This window comes from Clupea harengus, chromosome 19 (assembly GCF_900700415.2).
Source record: "Clupea harengus chromosome 19, Ch_v2.0.2, whole genome shotgun sequence".
Classification (NCBI taxonomy): Eukaryota; Metazoa; Chordata; class Actinopteri; order Clupeiformes; family Clupeidae; genus Clupea; species Clupea harengus.
Window position 1 is genome coordinate 11,539,069 of NC_045170.1, and position 17,008 is coordinate 11,556,076.

A 17,008-nucleotide genomic window follows, 5' to 3' on the forward strand; every position below is an offset into this window, starting at 1 on the left:
TCAACAACCTTTGACGCATCTAAATGGTTGTTGATTTGAACGGTTGTTGATGATTCCATATTTAACTGAACTAATGCTCCTTAAGGACTGCAATGCTTTTTTTAACGTTCCTCTTGGGCATTCAAGCATGCCATCATATTGGGTGTTTCATGAAGGGATTAACATAAAACTAGTTCAACAACCCAATTACATTTCACACAGGTTGCTACTCTGGAGATGCCTTTGAAAAAAGTTATAATCCACAACGTTAGCTGATAGTTTAGGACAGGAGATACAGGGTGAGTATATGTGGTTGGAAATGAGGATGTGTTGGCTATGGGGTGTTACACCAATTCAGCCACTCAACTCACATTTTCATTCAAAATCATTTAACTTCCATCTACTTAATACAAACTTCAATCAATGAAATACATCTAAAAACCTCGTATGTGATAAAGTGAAGGGTTTGTGCGTTCTGTGATAGGGTTTTAAAAGGTAATGTGGTAAAGTTGGAAGGGCTGTGTACTTCCTGCCTTTCAAGAGTCCATCGTTTAGCACCCGAAACCAGACAGCACCATTCTGCTGCCTAGTCAGCTAACCTGCCGCAGAAGCCACTCCTGCTAGCCCCAAGGCCTTGAGGATTAGGCCACATTCCACATGAATCTGTGAGAACATGCTAAATTAAAGGTCAACTTTCTGAAGGCATACTAAATGCTTTGCCTGAACATGTAAATGTGACCACCCCTGTCTACCACTCTGTGAACACAGACCCTATTCCTACCTCTTTATCTCACTTGGATCCCAGGTGACACTCACAAAGATGGAGAATTTCTGTATGCAAATATGTATGTGGAATGTTTTTCCAACATCGGCATAAGGAGAGATGAAACAGAAAGGAGTGTACTGGTTTGCTCTACGTTGCAAGTTAACTATACAGTACATTCTCATGAATCTGTTTCATTACTTAATCATCTTAATATAACTCATCTTCTGTCTTAACATCAGAATCAACAAACTACAAAATTACTATTCCTCGCTATTTCTTAGGTGGTTGAAGATCACCCTTGACATTTGGCATCGGGTTTTGAGCTCTGCAGAACCAGTCATCTACCAAAGCTGTTTGAGGGATGGCTTCTTGTGGGCTGGGAGCACAAAGCCGTTTTGCTATGACCCTTCATCTTGTTTTTGTGCTTACATTGCAAAGATGCTTTAAAATGTCAAAGATCTGTCAATGAACTGATCTTTCTAGAAGATCATATTCTCATCCTGAAGTCAATAGAGGTCAAATGCTTAATCCAAACACAGTTTATATGGCCTGATTTGCAATCATTTGAGGATATTCATATCTACACATACTGTATACTTGTGATGTGTTTTTCCTCTAATTCGGAAGAGATAACTGTGCTATCAGCTACCTACTTTTTAGACACTGAAAACTCAGTTGCATGTTATCTTTTGGTGTACCTGCTGAATGCACTGCACAAATTGATATCTTAGTAAGATGAAATATCTTACATCAAGGCAATATATGCTTGTTTTTTTGTCTGACAAGATATTTCTTCTTACCAGGCATTTTTTTTATGCTTGAGCAATTCACTTGCTTCAAGCGTTTCAGTCCTTAATTATCTTAATACGGTATTATATAACTTGTTACTTAGATTGTATTACTGGTTTTGAGCAAGTTAATGCTTGAAACTAGTTTGATCACCACTGACAAGTACAAAATTGCTTTGTCAAAGTCAGAATCAAGACAAATGTACTTCTTTTTAGTCTGGCCACACTAGTTTTAAGATATATATATATGTTTTTTTTTATCTTGGTAAGTCCTGTTCTGTTGGCAGATCATTTGTATTTCAGATATATCCCCCATTTTATTACTTTTTTTCTTGTTTTTGAAAGGTGAATTTTTGCAGTGTGATACTTGGCACATTGAGTATCTTCCCCCCCAGGTATTTGGGATAGTATTCCACCCCTCACATGCCCATCCTCGTGTTACCGTCCAAAGGTGTGATCTACGGTAAGGGAGAATAAAGGGCATCAAATGACTCATATGGCAAATTGTTGTAATGTTCCATTCGTAAACTGACGGCGGCCTGACGGGAACATTACATCCTTTCGCTCACGCTTTTCATCTCTTTCTGTCTTCTCCTCCTCCTCCTCCTCCTCCTCCTCTCTATCTCCCTCTCTTTCTCTCTCTCCCACACACACACACTTCACACACGCACACGCACACGCACACGCACACGCACACACACACACACACTTCACACACGCACACGCACACGCACACACACACACACACTCGCCTCTTCCTTTCCTATATGTTATTTTTCCATCTTATTATTCCATCTTCCAGAGAGTCATACCTGTATAACTCTAAAACTCTAAGGCAGAGTTTACTGTTCTTAAAATGCTTCGCTAATCTTGTGAGCATGCGGAGAAAACCCAGCACCGGAGCGTTCCCTTCTGAGTTCCACAGGACATTGCTGAGCAACACAATCTCTCATCTCATCCGATGTCTACGAGCAGTTCTGCAGTGCTACAGATTGCACACGCTGATTTCACATGACACATGCCTACAAACAGGTGCCGTTTTTCAGGTTTGGATAAAGGTGAGCTGTTGACATTTTCATCTCTTGTGGGTTTAGACTAGAGCAACTCTGTCGCACAAACTTCCAAGGTATTCCTCTCATTCCAGCCACATGCTAAGTGTGAATGTGTGTGTGTGTGTGTGTGTGTGTCCGTGTGTCCGGTGTGTGTATGTGTGTGTGTGTGTGTGTGTGTGTGTGTGTGTGTGTGTGTGTGGGTGGGTGGGTGGGTGGTTAGTGAGTGCGCTAGGGTGGAGTGGGGGGCATTCTTGCGAATCAGATGAGACAGGCATGTCACACCCATATAAAAAAATGACAAGAGATGAAGTGTGTGTGTGTGGGGGGGGGGGGGGGGGGGGGGGGTCGGTGGGTTAGTAAAACACCTCTGTGTCCTACTAGCAAGAGTTAACAGTGTTGTCCTCAGGGGGTCAGAAAGCAAGGCCTTAATTCATTGTCTTACTGTCAACACAGGATCATCCCCTCCCCACATTCTGGGCGATCTATTGGCGCTCAGAGGATTTGAACACAAAAGGTAGCGCTTACAATATGTTAGCCAGGTGCGGAGAGATCTACGTGTGCATGTGTATGTTTATGTAGCGTGTGCATGGGTATGTTTGTGTAGCGTGTGCATGGGTATGTTTGTGTAGCGTGTGCATGTGTATGTTTGTGTAAGATTTGGGGGGGGGGGGGGGTGTATGACTATGTATGCCTTTAAGTTTGTGCATGCATAGATGCGTAGGTGTGCAGATTGTTGTTTTTTGTTTTACATCATGAATGTCTCTCTCTCTCTCTCTCTCTCTCTCTCTGTCTGTGTGTGTGTGTGTGTGTGTGTGTGTGTGTGTGTGTGTGTGTGTGTGTGTGTGTGTGTGTGTGTGTGTGTGTGTGTGTGTGTGTGTGTGTGTGTGTTAAGGCCTTTCTTTCTATGATTTTAGTATGCTTGTAATTTGTTAAAGCACAGCAACTGTACCAGAGTTTTACATTAGCACCTGAGATCAACTGCTGTGGAGAAATGTGCCTGGCAAGTCCTAACAAGATGACTCATGACCCCATAAAATGATTAAGCACAAGGGTTAAATAACAACACTGCTACCTGCTGGTGGAAGGTGGTACAAACTTTTTGTACTTTGAACTTGCACATCTGAGACAGCAAGAACTAATATTTCAGGCTAATGAATGAATGGGTTACCTATCCCCACATCTACTGACCTGCTTGTGAGGCTCACATTATTCAAAAAGAGTTTAAACCAATTATGGATGAATATCTGAATATTATAATGTAATTAACTATGTGCTGAAACACTGTCATGTAATGTCTTAAAAAATACCAAATTGCTAATAATAGTATAAAAGGTACGTTAGTGAAAAAGCGTGAAAAATCCTCTGAACCACAACAGCCAACCTGACTGACTCTGGGTCCTGAGAGGTTATTCTTTATCTGGTGAATACAAAACTTCTTGTGGACACAAATTGAACAAAATTGTCTAAAAGAGACCTTTGGCAGTAACCCCCAACAATTACCTGATTTTGTAATTTAGAGATTACTCAAAAACGATCCCTTAATGCAAAACCTCATTCTTAGACTAACATTCACTTGACGAGTGGACTTGAGGGCCATCTTGTGGGCATAATGGGAACTGTTGCTTTATGCTTCTGTTTACCCTTTGGGTTACTGCTCACTATATGTTTAATGTAAATTGTCACAATAGTGAGTGAATGGTAGATGGACTGCATTTATATAGCGCTTTTCTACTCATAGAGCACTCAAAGCGCTTTATAGATGAATGCCTCAGACATCTACCCATTCACTCACCGATGGCAGAGGCTACCATCTAAGGTCCCAACCTGCACATCAGGAGTGGTTGAGGGTTCAGTGTCTTGCTCAAGGACACTTCGACACTCAGTGAGGAGGAGTCGGGATCAAACTAACAACCTTCCGATTGCTGCACGACCCCGCTACCTCCTGGACCACTACCGCCCTGCCATCGGTGGGGTTGGCACAGAAAAATGATGGCAGCAGCTGGAAACTCCCACCAGAATTAAACTGTATTGGACAGGATTAGACAACAAAACCTAACACACCAAAACTCATTTCCCAGTGACTTATGTAAAAGAAGCACCTATTCAGCTAAAACATGATAATGTAGAAAGAGAAAATGAAAGCAAAAATTACAAACAGTCATAACAATAACTTTCTGTTATGATATACACTCTTGCCTTGAGATCACCACAGCCTTAACATTCGTAGGAGCATTTAGCTGTTGTTCCTTTTTACAACAACTTTTACAATAAAATAAGATTTTTACAATAACTGTGGGACATACTTTAAGTAAAGGATCTAGTATGTTGAATTTGCCATGATGCTAACCAGCAATGATGTGGTGGTGATATACTTAAGTGGTTGTACAGTTTTACACACCAGGCCAGGACAACAGTAGCGATACAATGCCTATGTTGTTACTGCAAGGAGTTGAGTAATACCGGAAGCACTAGTTTAAAGAGGCACAATACCAATGCTGTGAGCTACATGTTGTACACACATACTGGAGTTCTACATAAATTGTAGAAAAACGTTCATTGTTATTTTTTCCAAAATATGCAAGGCATGCAGGGCTGAAAGTCAATCACTCAAGTCAGTTTTACTTGAAAGCAAGCTTACTTCAGCAACATTTCACTGTTGACAAAACACAAAACAAAACCAAAAGCATCCAATAAACTGAATAATTCTAGCACGTATTAAAGCTATTTTGCATACATATTATTCTGTTCATTGTATTTAAAACACCTAGATGTAAATGTAAATAATGTAAATGCAGTGACAGAGAAAGTGATAATTTGTGATCATAATGTTGACACTGGCAAGCCCTCCAGACACAGATACGCCCCCACTCTCACACCCCTCTCTCTGTCTCTCTGAGACTCTTTCATGTTTGGGGGAGTCTCAGATAGCTGACAGACAAAACTGACATGACTAACCATATGTCTTTCAGTAGGGTGTGGGTTCGGATGTACCAGCTGATAAGGCCCATGACTGTCATAGCTGTCAATCGACCATGTCCATTATCCACCCACACATTAACATACTAGTCATACTGCACTCGATAGCAAGGAAAATTCTTCACATTTTTTAAACTGACAGTTTCTAACTACATATTTACTAATAAATGAATTGTAATGCACATTACAATCTGACATATTTCACAGCTATGGCTTTGGCTATGGCTGTGGCTTTGACCTGCATTGGAATGTTACTTAAAGAGTAAGCAACGCTGGTTTTAATGCTTTGAACTGAAAAGTTGTAAAGATTCTTCTCGGAACAAAACTAAACTACCATGGTAACAATGAAACACCCCAAAACCAAAGGATGTACCCACATGCCCAACGGTCTTATCACTTCATAAGAGTGCCACATTTATCAGGTGTATCATTCTTTGTCGTTATGAGTCAGTAAACAGACTTTGGACCATCGACTCCAAAGCCACGACACATCATTGATGCCCATCCCTCAAAGGAAAAATCCACTGTGCATCCATCAAAAAGTGAGGATGATCTTCTGACATTTTGTTTCTGGGGTCAGACCTAATTTACCCATACAGCCCATCCATCTCATTTCCAGCCTCAGTGGTGACCCTCTTGCCATGCTTCGGAGCTGACAGATACAGACAGTGTCCGCGGGAGGCCATGATACAGCTCCCACGAGAGAGCAAAGTCCTGCTCATAAAAGTGAATGCACTCTGCAATGCAATGCAACTGGTTTGGGGCCTTTCTATGAATCTTTCACCCACACTGAAGATTAGAGGTTGCTGGGGCAACATAAACAGACAGGTGATAGACTTCAGGGCATGGGTGAGTGTAGTGAAAGCACACATACACACGCATGGATAGTAATTACACATTCCCTCAAGAAAGAAGTGCACACACCTTATTAACATCTAAGTGTAGGCAGCGGCACTCTCACGCGTCTTAAAGCAATCACCAAATTAAAGTTATCTTCCAGCCAAAACACACATAAATTGTCCAAGCTTATCAGGTGGCCTGCTTACAGGTAGTGTGAGAGTCCGGTCTCACACACAGTTCGCACTGAACATCAATAGCACTGTATAAACATTGAGGGTTTTCACTCAGCATGGTTGAAACTGGGAAAATGCCTCAAAACAGTTATTTACAGATGCAAATTGTAGTTGTGGACAGACAAACACAACATCATTTACATATACTCATATTACATGTACAAATACCAAAAAACAGAAACTTAAACTCTCCTTGAGACAGCATCTACTATATGTATTTATCTATGCACGTACATACAATGACAGTAAATGAACTAGATGCTTTACCTGTGCTGCTTGGGGAGTTCCGTGCCCGCCAGGTTAGGAGTTGGCACAGTCAGCCTGTCTGAGAACACGTCCCCTCCAGACTCAACCATGAATGGGACAGCAGCCTCTGTCCCGGTGTTAGCTTTGAGGAGCGCCACGTTTGTAGAATCAGTGATAGTAGCGTGCCTATCTGTGCTGCTGTTTGTTTCACTCTGCCACTGTGTGGGCTGTGCGGGGTGGGCCTGCCGTATTGTTCCAATGGAATGGAGTGTGTCGGCATTGGCGGCGCGTGTCTCTGTGCCTGCGTGCTGCATGTGTGTTTCTGCCTCGGCGTATTGTGATTGTGTTTCGGTGTCCGGGAGCCGCGTGTTTGCGGGGTGCGCTTGGGCAGAGTCCGCGCTACAGGGGCGGTGTGAGGGACTGGGCTGGCTCTCGGGCGGGTTATTGGTGGATTCTGTCGCCACGCTGCACTCCTTTTCAGTTATCTTGCCCTGTGCTCGGGGGAGGGGCTCTGTCCCCAGGTCAGGGAACGTTGCCAGGCTACAGCTGTTGAGTGACGCCGCTCCCCACACCCTTTCCTTTCCAGGCTCCTGGGAGGGAGGGGCCGGGTCACATTCCACTGGCTTGCACACCTGAGCGACCGGTGTGGCTGGTTCCCACGGAGGAGCGAGAGAACCCTGCTCTGGCTTCTCCCCTTCCACCTCCTCTTGTTTCACCTCCCCAGTTGTTTGAAACAAAACCTCCTGTTGTATATAGGTCTCTCCATCCATAGAATAATTAGTGTCACTCATTTCTTCAGGGATTTGCTTTTGGTCTACACCTCTCTCCCCCACTTCTACTCCAACAATAGATTCACTCACCTCCACCTGTCCAACCGTAGCTTCCCCTAGCCTGACCTCAATCCTTTTGTCCGTTCCACCCGTGAATACATCTTCTGTTTGTCTACATTGGTTTTCAACGAAACTCACAACTCTGGGATCATCAACTTGTGCAGAATCAGAAGACAAAGTGTCTGCCTCTGTGTTCGGACACTGAGGAATGTCAGTGATTACTCCATCCTGACCTCCATCAACACTTTCCCGTCTGTCACCAATCAGTGGAGTGGCAACATCACTCATTTTCTCTCCCTCAAAGCTATCACTCTGAGGTGTAGGTACACAGCATTCCGCAGCAGCTTTCACATCTGTCAGCAAAGCGAATTCAGCCTGGTTTTGTTGTGCAGTGTTTTCTGTAGATTCATCCACATCCACTGGTTTCAGGTCAGTGGAAACATCTTGAATCACCACCTGTGTTTCAGCGGCTATGTGTATGTCAGTCAGCTGTGCTTGCTTACTCTCTTCAAGGAAGGTTTCAGGCTGTACTGGAGCTCCGGTACTCTGTGCAAGGCCCTGTATGTTTGCAAAAGCAGTTACTTCTTCCATCACTGGTGATGTAAAGTGTTCACTGACTTCACTTGCCCTGACATCATTAAAACTCCCTTTTGTTTTTACATGTTCTTCAGTGTCCAACAAACCAAAAGGAATTCCCTTCGTCTTTCCATCCAATTCTCCATCCTTACCCTCTGGCAGACTTCTTAGATCCGTCGGAGAACCTGATCCATTCTTCACACTCCCAGCTTGGCCTTCCATGTGCTCCTCAGTCCTCATGGAACTTTCTTGTTCTTTCACCATTGCTACCTCAACTTCAATAGTAGAACCGGAGTAGGATCCTGTGGTTGCCGTTTGAGAGGAGAGGGGCTTTATATGGGCATTGCTGGACCCAGAGGACATTCTGACACAGTCATCATCAGACAGGGAGTACATAGCTGGTGGAACTAGATCCCTGATTTTAGTAGCGAGGGAAGGGCCTTGAGAAGGAGAGGGGTCTGACTCCTTTATCCCGACGAGATTGTTGGCAAGAAGGGATTCCATAGAACTTAGATTACTGTCACTTGGAGACACCCTTACATCTGAGCACTCCAGAGCACTAGAGGCAGTGGTGCCTGGGAGGTCTGGGCACTGGAGGTCAGACTCTGGGCACTGGGGGTCAGACTCTGGGCAATGGGGGTCAGAGTCTGGGCACTGGGGGTCAGACTCTGGACACTGGGGGTCAGACTCTGGGCAGTGGAGGTCCGATTTTGGGCAGTGGAGGTCCGATTCTGGGCAGTGGAGGTCAGACTCTGGGCAGTGGAGGTCCAATTCTGGGCAGTGGCGGTCCGATTCTGGGCAGTGGAGGTCAGACTCTGGGCACTGCAGGTCAGACTCTGGGCACTGGAGGTCAGACTCTGGGCACTGGAGGTCAGACTCTGGAAGAGTAGGGTCTAAGTCAGAAGCCTGAGGGATGCAGGGTAAATCTGCAGGTTCTGGTTCTGCTGACTCAGAACCAGGACATTCAGAGTCTGGACGGTCAGGAATGTTGATATCAGTTATTTCAGAGCTGGGAGAATGCATAGCAGGGTTAGGAACTGTAGTACCCACACTAAGAATCTCTGTGGTGTCAAAGGTGGTAACAGTGACGTCAGCAGATGTTTGAGTGTCAGGTTCGGGAGTGCTGATGTCAGCAGTGGTCACAGTGATTTCACGTTGCTGCATAAGGGTGTCAGTATTGGGAGAAATAAGTGCTGCGCTGTTGGAAGTGCCATCAGGAACAGCAATTTCATGAATAATGTCAGCTTCAGGAATGTTGATATCAGTGTTTGGAAGAGTAACATCACAAACATCAACAGATGTGTAAGAGTTTATGAGTCTCTGGCCATCGTTGGCCGTACCTTTGTCAATGCAGGACTCAGGAGGACTGATTAGGTAAGAACTACCACTGGAGGGTCTGGTCTCATTTCGAGTGTCAGAGCTGACTGACTCAGGAGGTGAGATGCAGGTTAAAGCAGCAGGTTCAGTTTCTGCTGACTCAGAACCGGGACATTCAGAATGTGGACGGTCAACTGCACTGCGATAATGCTGAGTCAGGTTAGTCTGATGTGCTTCAGTTTCAGAATCCGCTTCACTGACACAGGAAGTTACATTTACAGAACTGAACTCTGAGGGGTGTTGAGGGGCTGAGGAGTGAAGCATGATGTCAGCATTAAGAAAGGTTGTATCATTGTGAGTAACAGAAGACCTCATGTCAGTGCTGGAATCTGCTATTTCTGCTCTGGAAGCCATTGTGTCAGCAGTGATATGAGAGATGTCAGCTTCAGTGTAGGCGACATCAGTACTGGAGATAAGCGTATCACTACTAGGAAACAGGATGTCAGAACAGGCCGCAGGAATTTCACTTTCTGGAATGGTGATGTTAGCAGACAGAGAAGATGTGTCATTTTTAGTTACTGTGATTCCAGCAGAGGTATCAGAGATGTCAGCATTAGAAACAGAAGCATTGATGCCAGTGATATCAGCCGTGATTTCAGAGCTGGGAGATGGCATAGCAGGGTCGGGAACTGTAGTACCCACACTAAGAATCTCTGTGGTGTCAAAGGTGGTAACAGTGACGTCAGCAGAGGTTTGAGTGTCAGGTTCGGGAGTGCTGATGTCAGCAGTGGTCACAGTGATTTCACGTTCAGGCATAAGGGTGTCAGTATTGGGAGAAATCATGTCATTAGCAAGTGCTGCGCTGTTAGAAGTGCCATCAGGGATAGCAATTTCATGAATAATGTCAGCTTCAGGAATGTTGATATCAGTGTTTGGAAGAGGAACATCACAGACATCAACAGATAAGTAGGAGTTTGTGAGTCTCTGGCCATCGTTGGCCGTAAATTTGCAGGACTCCGGAGGACTGGTTAGGTAAGAACTACCACTGGAGGGTCTGGTGTCATTTTGAGTGACAGAGCTGACTGCCTCAGGAGGTGAGAGACCAGAAGGATCTGGTTGCACTGGAGTTACACTGTTCATCAATTTACCTGTTTTGGTGTAATTGGCTTCTCCTGTTTCACATCCAGTCAGTGGAAGGACAGCCTGAGGTAAGAGGGCGACAGGTTTAAAGTCAGAGGAGAGTTTTTCATAGCCAGGGGACTTGGCCTGCAGGGGGCTTTTTTGTTGGAGGGAAGGCTTAGCCTTAGAAAGTTGTGCAATGGGTCTGTCTGGGATCATGTCCCTAGTGTTGACGTTGGTCACTAAGTCAGGAAGAGTAATGTCAGCTTGGTAACCAAAGCTCCCCACTGGCTGGGGTGAAAACCTTTCCTTCCCTGGTTCCACAACAGCTTTCTCATTTGTCAAAGGCTTGTCTGTCAATGAATCCTGGACCTGGGATTGGTGAGTGTGAGTAGAGGGAGGGTTTGTGGGAACCAAATTGGGTTTGGTTTGCTCTACCGCCCCGTGTGTGTCATGTGAAGCGTCCTCTGGGTGAGGTGACAGGAAATTAGCTGCATCCTCCTGACCTACCCCCCGTTCCTCACTGTCCATGACCTCTGACTCCGATGCTTGCTCAGGAAGATCCGCATATCTTTTCTTCTTCTTCTTCCAGCTGAACGAAAACGTGCCAAATTTCTTTGATTTCCGGAGGTCATTTTCTGAGGCATAGAAATCTCTCTGGGCAAATAGAAAGAGACAAAAGAGAGAAAGAATTCTTGTCAAAAACTTTTATCACTTCAATGATATAGTCAGTGTAAAACTGGGAAGAAAAAATGGCAGACACATTCAAACTGCAGAGAATAACCTGTATCACATCACGTTACTTCTCTTGGCTCAACTGGGACTGACGCAGACCTGAAAATAAAGTTTATTTATAGGGTTTGATTTGACAGAGGGTGTGAGCGTGATTCATTGACAGAGTGAATAAGTAAGAGCAGATATAGGGAGCTATTTTATGCATTTGAAGACAAACCGGTAAGTCTGTAACTCCATGCCAAACTGTGTAAGAATATAGTCTCAACACGACACACCTTTATTTGGAGCACTTATTGAGAATAAGTGCATAAATCATTCTAGCATTTAGTATTGTTCCACCTTTGCTCTGTCTGGGTTTAACGAGTGGTGACTTAGAATCCGTCTGACTGAGAAGTGTGACATGGAAGTGGGCCAGCCACCCATCCTATCTTAGTCAATGTTTTACATGTCCTCTATGAGTCAAAGATGAATTATTTTCAGATAAAATATAGAAAGGGAATAGGTATAGGTTTCTCAGAATGCCCTGGGTTGGTCAGAATGTACATGCCCTTGTGCCCGCTGATGGACACAGAGAATGGAAGGCTGGCGAGAGGAGTGTTCTATCTATCAGCAAGACTTGAATCAGGGTGGAGTTCTTCGGAAATTCTTCAATGAGAGGTATCCCCCAAACCAGGCAAGTAGCATTGGCAACAGACACATCACACAAACATGTGCCAAATATTTCCATCACAAAGAGACAAACACACACACACACACGCGCGCATGCACACACACACACACACACACACACACACACACACACACACACACGCACACAAGTACATGCATCTTTCTGAGGGAGAGAGAGAACTTCACAAATGCATCCCCTCCTCTTAACACACAAGCTAACACACCTAGGGATTCATACAAACACATATGTCAATATGAGTACATGTTAACACATTCCCCCACAATTGACAGACAGAGAAAAGTTACCAAGGTTTAGAAAATCATCCTCCTTGTTTTACTATAAAATTTTCTCAGGCTTTATACAGTAGGACCACATCTTCAGTAATAAGAGTATAGCCACACCAAGCCCAGCATTAAGGGATGAATGTGGTAATACTTCTGCACCTGCAAAAATTATGTAATAAGCTTTATGGAATACATTTTGAACATTCTCCACTATAAATTACATTTAAATTACATTTTGTCTTATTGGTTTACATTATTATGAGGGTGGGGCTACCTGAGCACAATCACTCAGGTTCCATGTGTGGATGTTCCAAATAACTCTAGCTCCATCTACTGGGGAAAATGGGAAGACCAAGCCAGTGTTTTTTTTTGTGTTTTTTTTTGCCCTAACAAACAAAGCTGTGTAAATGATACATATTTGTCATTATCACATAGGTAGATACATAGTTTGTGTCACGTTAAGTTCACTTAAGACCCAGAAATGCAATGATGTGTTTGACAATGTGTTATAAAACCTTGGTCTTGGTTACATTGGTCTCTTAGAGTCATTTAGAGGGAGTTGTCAGAGGCTGTTGAAAGGGCCAGCCAGTGGCTGTGGTTGAAGCAATGTCTAGACCCCACTTTTAAGCCTTCTGTTGTAAGACCAATTCAATGAAACACTGGCAAAGGAGGGTGCCACTAGGCAACCTCTATGAGTTGCTGAGGCTGGTGAGGTGAGTCTTAGCATTAGGTTCTGTTACGGATTCATCTTTCTGTGTTAACTATGTGTGCTCCTCAGTGTGGTGGTGGTGGTGGTGTATCTCGCCTCACGCCACATCTGGTATTGTGGCACAGTGTTCATGTTATTCTATTTGGGTGTCTACAAGGAGATCAGTTTTTATCCTCAACACTTGGGTTGAGTGGGTTCATATTCCCAGGAGTCTGTCCCACCCCCCACCCCTCACTTTACCCTAATCTGGGTTCATATCCAATTTTAATCCTTACGCTAATTCAGGTACCTGAGGGGGTACCCCTCTCCTTCTACCCAGGGTAGTTTGTGACATGTCAATAGTAAAGTTTGATGTCTGTAAAGTTTGGTGGCTTTTGTGTGAGGAGCCTTAACTACTACCAAAAGGTACTGAATATCTTTTCCTGTGTAACACTGAAATTTAGTTTTGAAATACAATTGTTGCTATGATGTGGCTGTCAAGGACATGCTGCAACATGTTCAACTGATTTCTCATCAGTTAAGTGAGTTCTAATGTATCAAAGTTTATAATTTTCCCATGGATTCATTGGGAGTCCAGTCAAGAGGGGAGTCAGTCAAGTAAATGAAATACATGTCAAAACTTTCAGGGAAAAGGCTCCATGTGGAATTAAAAGAATTTAACAGCAGCAGGATTCCCCTTGTCTATACATGCAGGCTGTCATGTGACTGTGTGCACGAACTTGAGGACAGACTCCCCATACAACCCCAGGGGATGATTGTAGAGCAGTAGTTCCTAACAACGTGGAATGCAGAGACTGCAAGGCTCATAGCATTGAAGTGTTACGTTGGAAGCAGTGTGTTGAATTTGCATAGACCACCTAAAAGCCAACTAACCTTTGACCTCGGGGCTGTGCCGTATAAAGATGCACTCTGATCTACGGGGACCTCGAGCCAGGAGTCTTCGCCTCTCCCCTCTCCGGTGTTGGCTCTATTGAGAAGAATAGCATGTCAGTCCTATTCAATCCATTCAGCAGTTTAGTGACTTTCCAGTTATACACAGACTGATTGATTTTTAAAACTTTATGGTAGAGATTAGGTGGCCTTAAAACAATAGCCAGATCTCTGGATGCCATATGCTTGGGTCACGGTAGGTGTGGCAGGACATCCAGCACATAAAGTCTTAACACCTGGGTCATCTTTACACAAACACACTTCAGTGAAATTGCTGCAAAGTTGTCTCCTTGGTGCCATAGCCATACACAATGTTTAAAATCAAAATATCTCCGCCATCTTATGAGTTTCAGGGTAAATATTTTCTGTATGATCCAACTTGTGGTAGTCCTGAAATCAAACTGGTTCTGCAACCTCCCAACCCTTAAGACAAACAAACACACACACACACAGGCACTCTCTTCCATGGTATTTTGCTTCTTCAGAAATTTGGCTGTTACGGTAGCATAGCATATGGTATGTGGCACTTGTGCTATTTATATGGGAGTTTCATTTCAGGACATTATTTACCTCATGTTATCTCTGTATGTTTCCCTTTGTAACAATGCCAAAAGCTGGCCCCAGGTTTCAAATGGCTATTGTAAGTAGTTAGGTCTCCCTGTCTGCAGTCCTTGTATGCTATACCTTCATACCTTCCATACCTGGGACCAGCTCCCCACAGGTAGACCCCTACTGTTCCCCCCTTCCAGCAATGCACCTAGAACCAGCCACCCCGCACACAACCATTGTGTTAAGTTGTGTGCTCTCTTCCCCTTTATCTGAGCATGTAGCTTTTATGTTGTGTGGGATTTCCATGAATTGCGGTGGTGACTGGCCGTGTGGAAACACGTGCATGTGTGAGAAAACGGAGAAAGGAGTGATGCTGGGAGATGGAAGAAACATCGCTGCAAGCGAAAACAGGAGAAACTACCGTTACATTCTACGGACTGTAATCTCGGCTCCTTGTTAGTGGGAAACTACTGTGGGATCTTTCTGGGGCAAGACAAGCATGCACACCAATACATACATCATCCCTGTGATGATCCCAAGCAGACAAAGCAAAGGGTGTGAACCTGTACCATAAGGCTTCAGAGGCGCGCCTGCAAACAAGGACTCAATGACAAGACTCATGTGGGTGCTAGCGTCTGCCAGTAGCTTGTCTCTGGTGTTGCGTTTGCTGCAACTGTGACAAAGCAACATCCCGACAGCGATCAATAAAGTACATCTATCTCTCCTATATCTCCTATATCTCACTCCAATCCAGGTCACAGCTCCAGAGTTACTTTGTAGGCCAGGCAAATTAACCCATTTTGGAGCCAAAAATAGAATTAATTGTAAAATATTTTTTTTCAGCATAGATCATTTATATGAGGTGTCCAGAACAACATACTAATAGTCCTAAGAAATCCTAGTTGAGGAAATATGTTTAATTCTCATCAATCTGAGATGTGTGCTAATAATGCATGGCAAAAATACACCTCAAAAATGTAATTTTTTCCTTTACTCCTATCAAAATAAAACTTTACACAATGAAAGTACCCATGAAAAGTAAAACATTTTGTATTACAAGTTTCTTTGAAAATTAATTTTAATATCAATCTCAGATTGATGAGAATTAAACATATTTCCTCAACTAGGATTTCTTAGAACTTTTAGTATGTTGTTCTGGACAGGTCATAGAAATGATCTATGCTGAAAAAAAATATTTTACAATTAGTCTGTCGTAAAACGCTATTTTGCCTGGACTATTGTGCATTGTGATAAACAAACCCCTGTATTAGGCTCGGACCTGCTACCTAAACCTTGGGCATGGCAGGCCTGTGTGCTAGCAAGGAGGTGCAAACCCATGGGTGTAGACATAAGTTGCTAGCACATCTCTTCATGCATCGAGGAGTGAGGTTCACCTACTGCATGCCTTAGCTTTGTACTCGCTGGGCACCATTGAAACAAATGTAGCAGTGCTCATGATGCTGTTTGTGGATGAAATGTAACGTAGAGTCTGAGAATCATAAATATCATCCACAAAAAGAACAACAGGAGTATTCTGTACACGGGGGAACACAAAGCACTACAAACATAATATCATTAGGACTCCATAAATGGAGATCATGGTATTTAATCAGCCATTTTAAGATATTTGCTCTCTAACTGTTACTCTTTTATTTTCTTGCTCTTCTGCTCTCTCTCTCTCTCTTTTCATATCTTCATCTCATCTCTTTTTCTTATTCACTCATTTTGGTTGGGTTTAATTTCTTTACAACTGATGCACTCATGGTTTATCAGGTTTATTTGGTTGAATTGGCATCCAACCTGTTTATTCCATTGTTATTATTAAAAGTTATACTTATCCATTTGCTTTTCACCTTACATCAGTTTGGTTGATCCTCGTTACATTTGAGCTTACAGTTTAATATAGTAATAAACAGTGCATTCATGAACCATCCATTTAACTGCTCGTGTGCAATGCCATTCCTGTGCCACTATCTTATATACTGCTTGGCAATTTTGGAGGTCAGCTTAATTGTGTTTTTTCGCAACATTTACCACTCTAATGCATTCTTATTAGAGGTGGGAATTGGCAAAAATGTGACGATTCGATAGTATTGCGATATTTGGGCCATGATTTCAATATTATTGCGATTCTTAACATATTGCGATACAGCAAGTATTGCGATTCGATTCTGCGATATATTGCGATTCATGTCCCCCATATTATTCAGAAGGCATTACAAAAAATGAGGAAAATAAGACTGCTCAACTCACTTCAAATGTTACATTTAATTCTGTGTACAACATTATCTTCTACACATAAAAAAAAACTAAAATTCCTGATTTCGCGGGAGCTTTTGCAAAATGTGATGAAAGTTGCTGTGTTTTTTAGGTGTTTGTTGATGAAATTGCGGGAGCAAATGAAAGTTG

General features: G+C 43.3%; 1 protein-coding gene across 1 annotated transcript in view; it reads right to left on the reverse strand.

Annotated features, from left to right (window-relative positions):
* crybg2 (crystallin beta-gamma domain containing 2) overlaps positions 1 to 17,008 on the reverse strand; it is a 43,038-nt gene that overhangs the window by 19,886 nt on the left and 6,144 nt on the right. Inside the window, exons 2-3 of the mRNA XM_031586679.2 lie at positions 13,994 to 14,087; positions 6,902 to 11,379 (exon numbers count right to left, since the gene is read on the reverse strand). Coding sequence (XP_031442539.1) covers positions 6,902 to 11,379; positions 13,994 to 14,087 — 4,572 coding nt within the window. The remainder of the gene's footprint in view (positions 1 to 6,901; positions 11,380 to 13,993; positions 14,088 to 17,008) is intronic.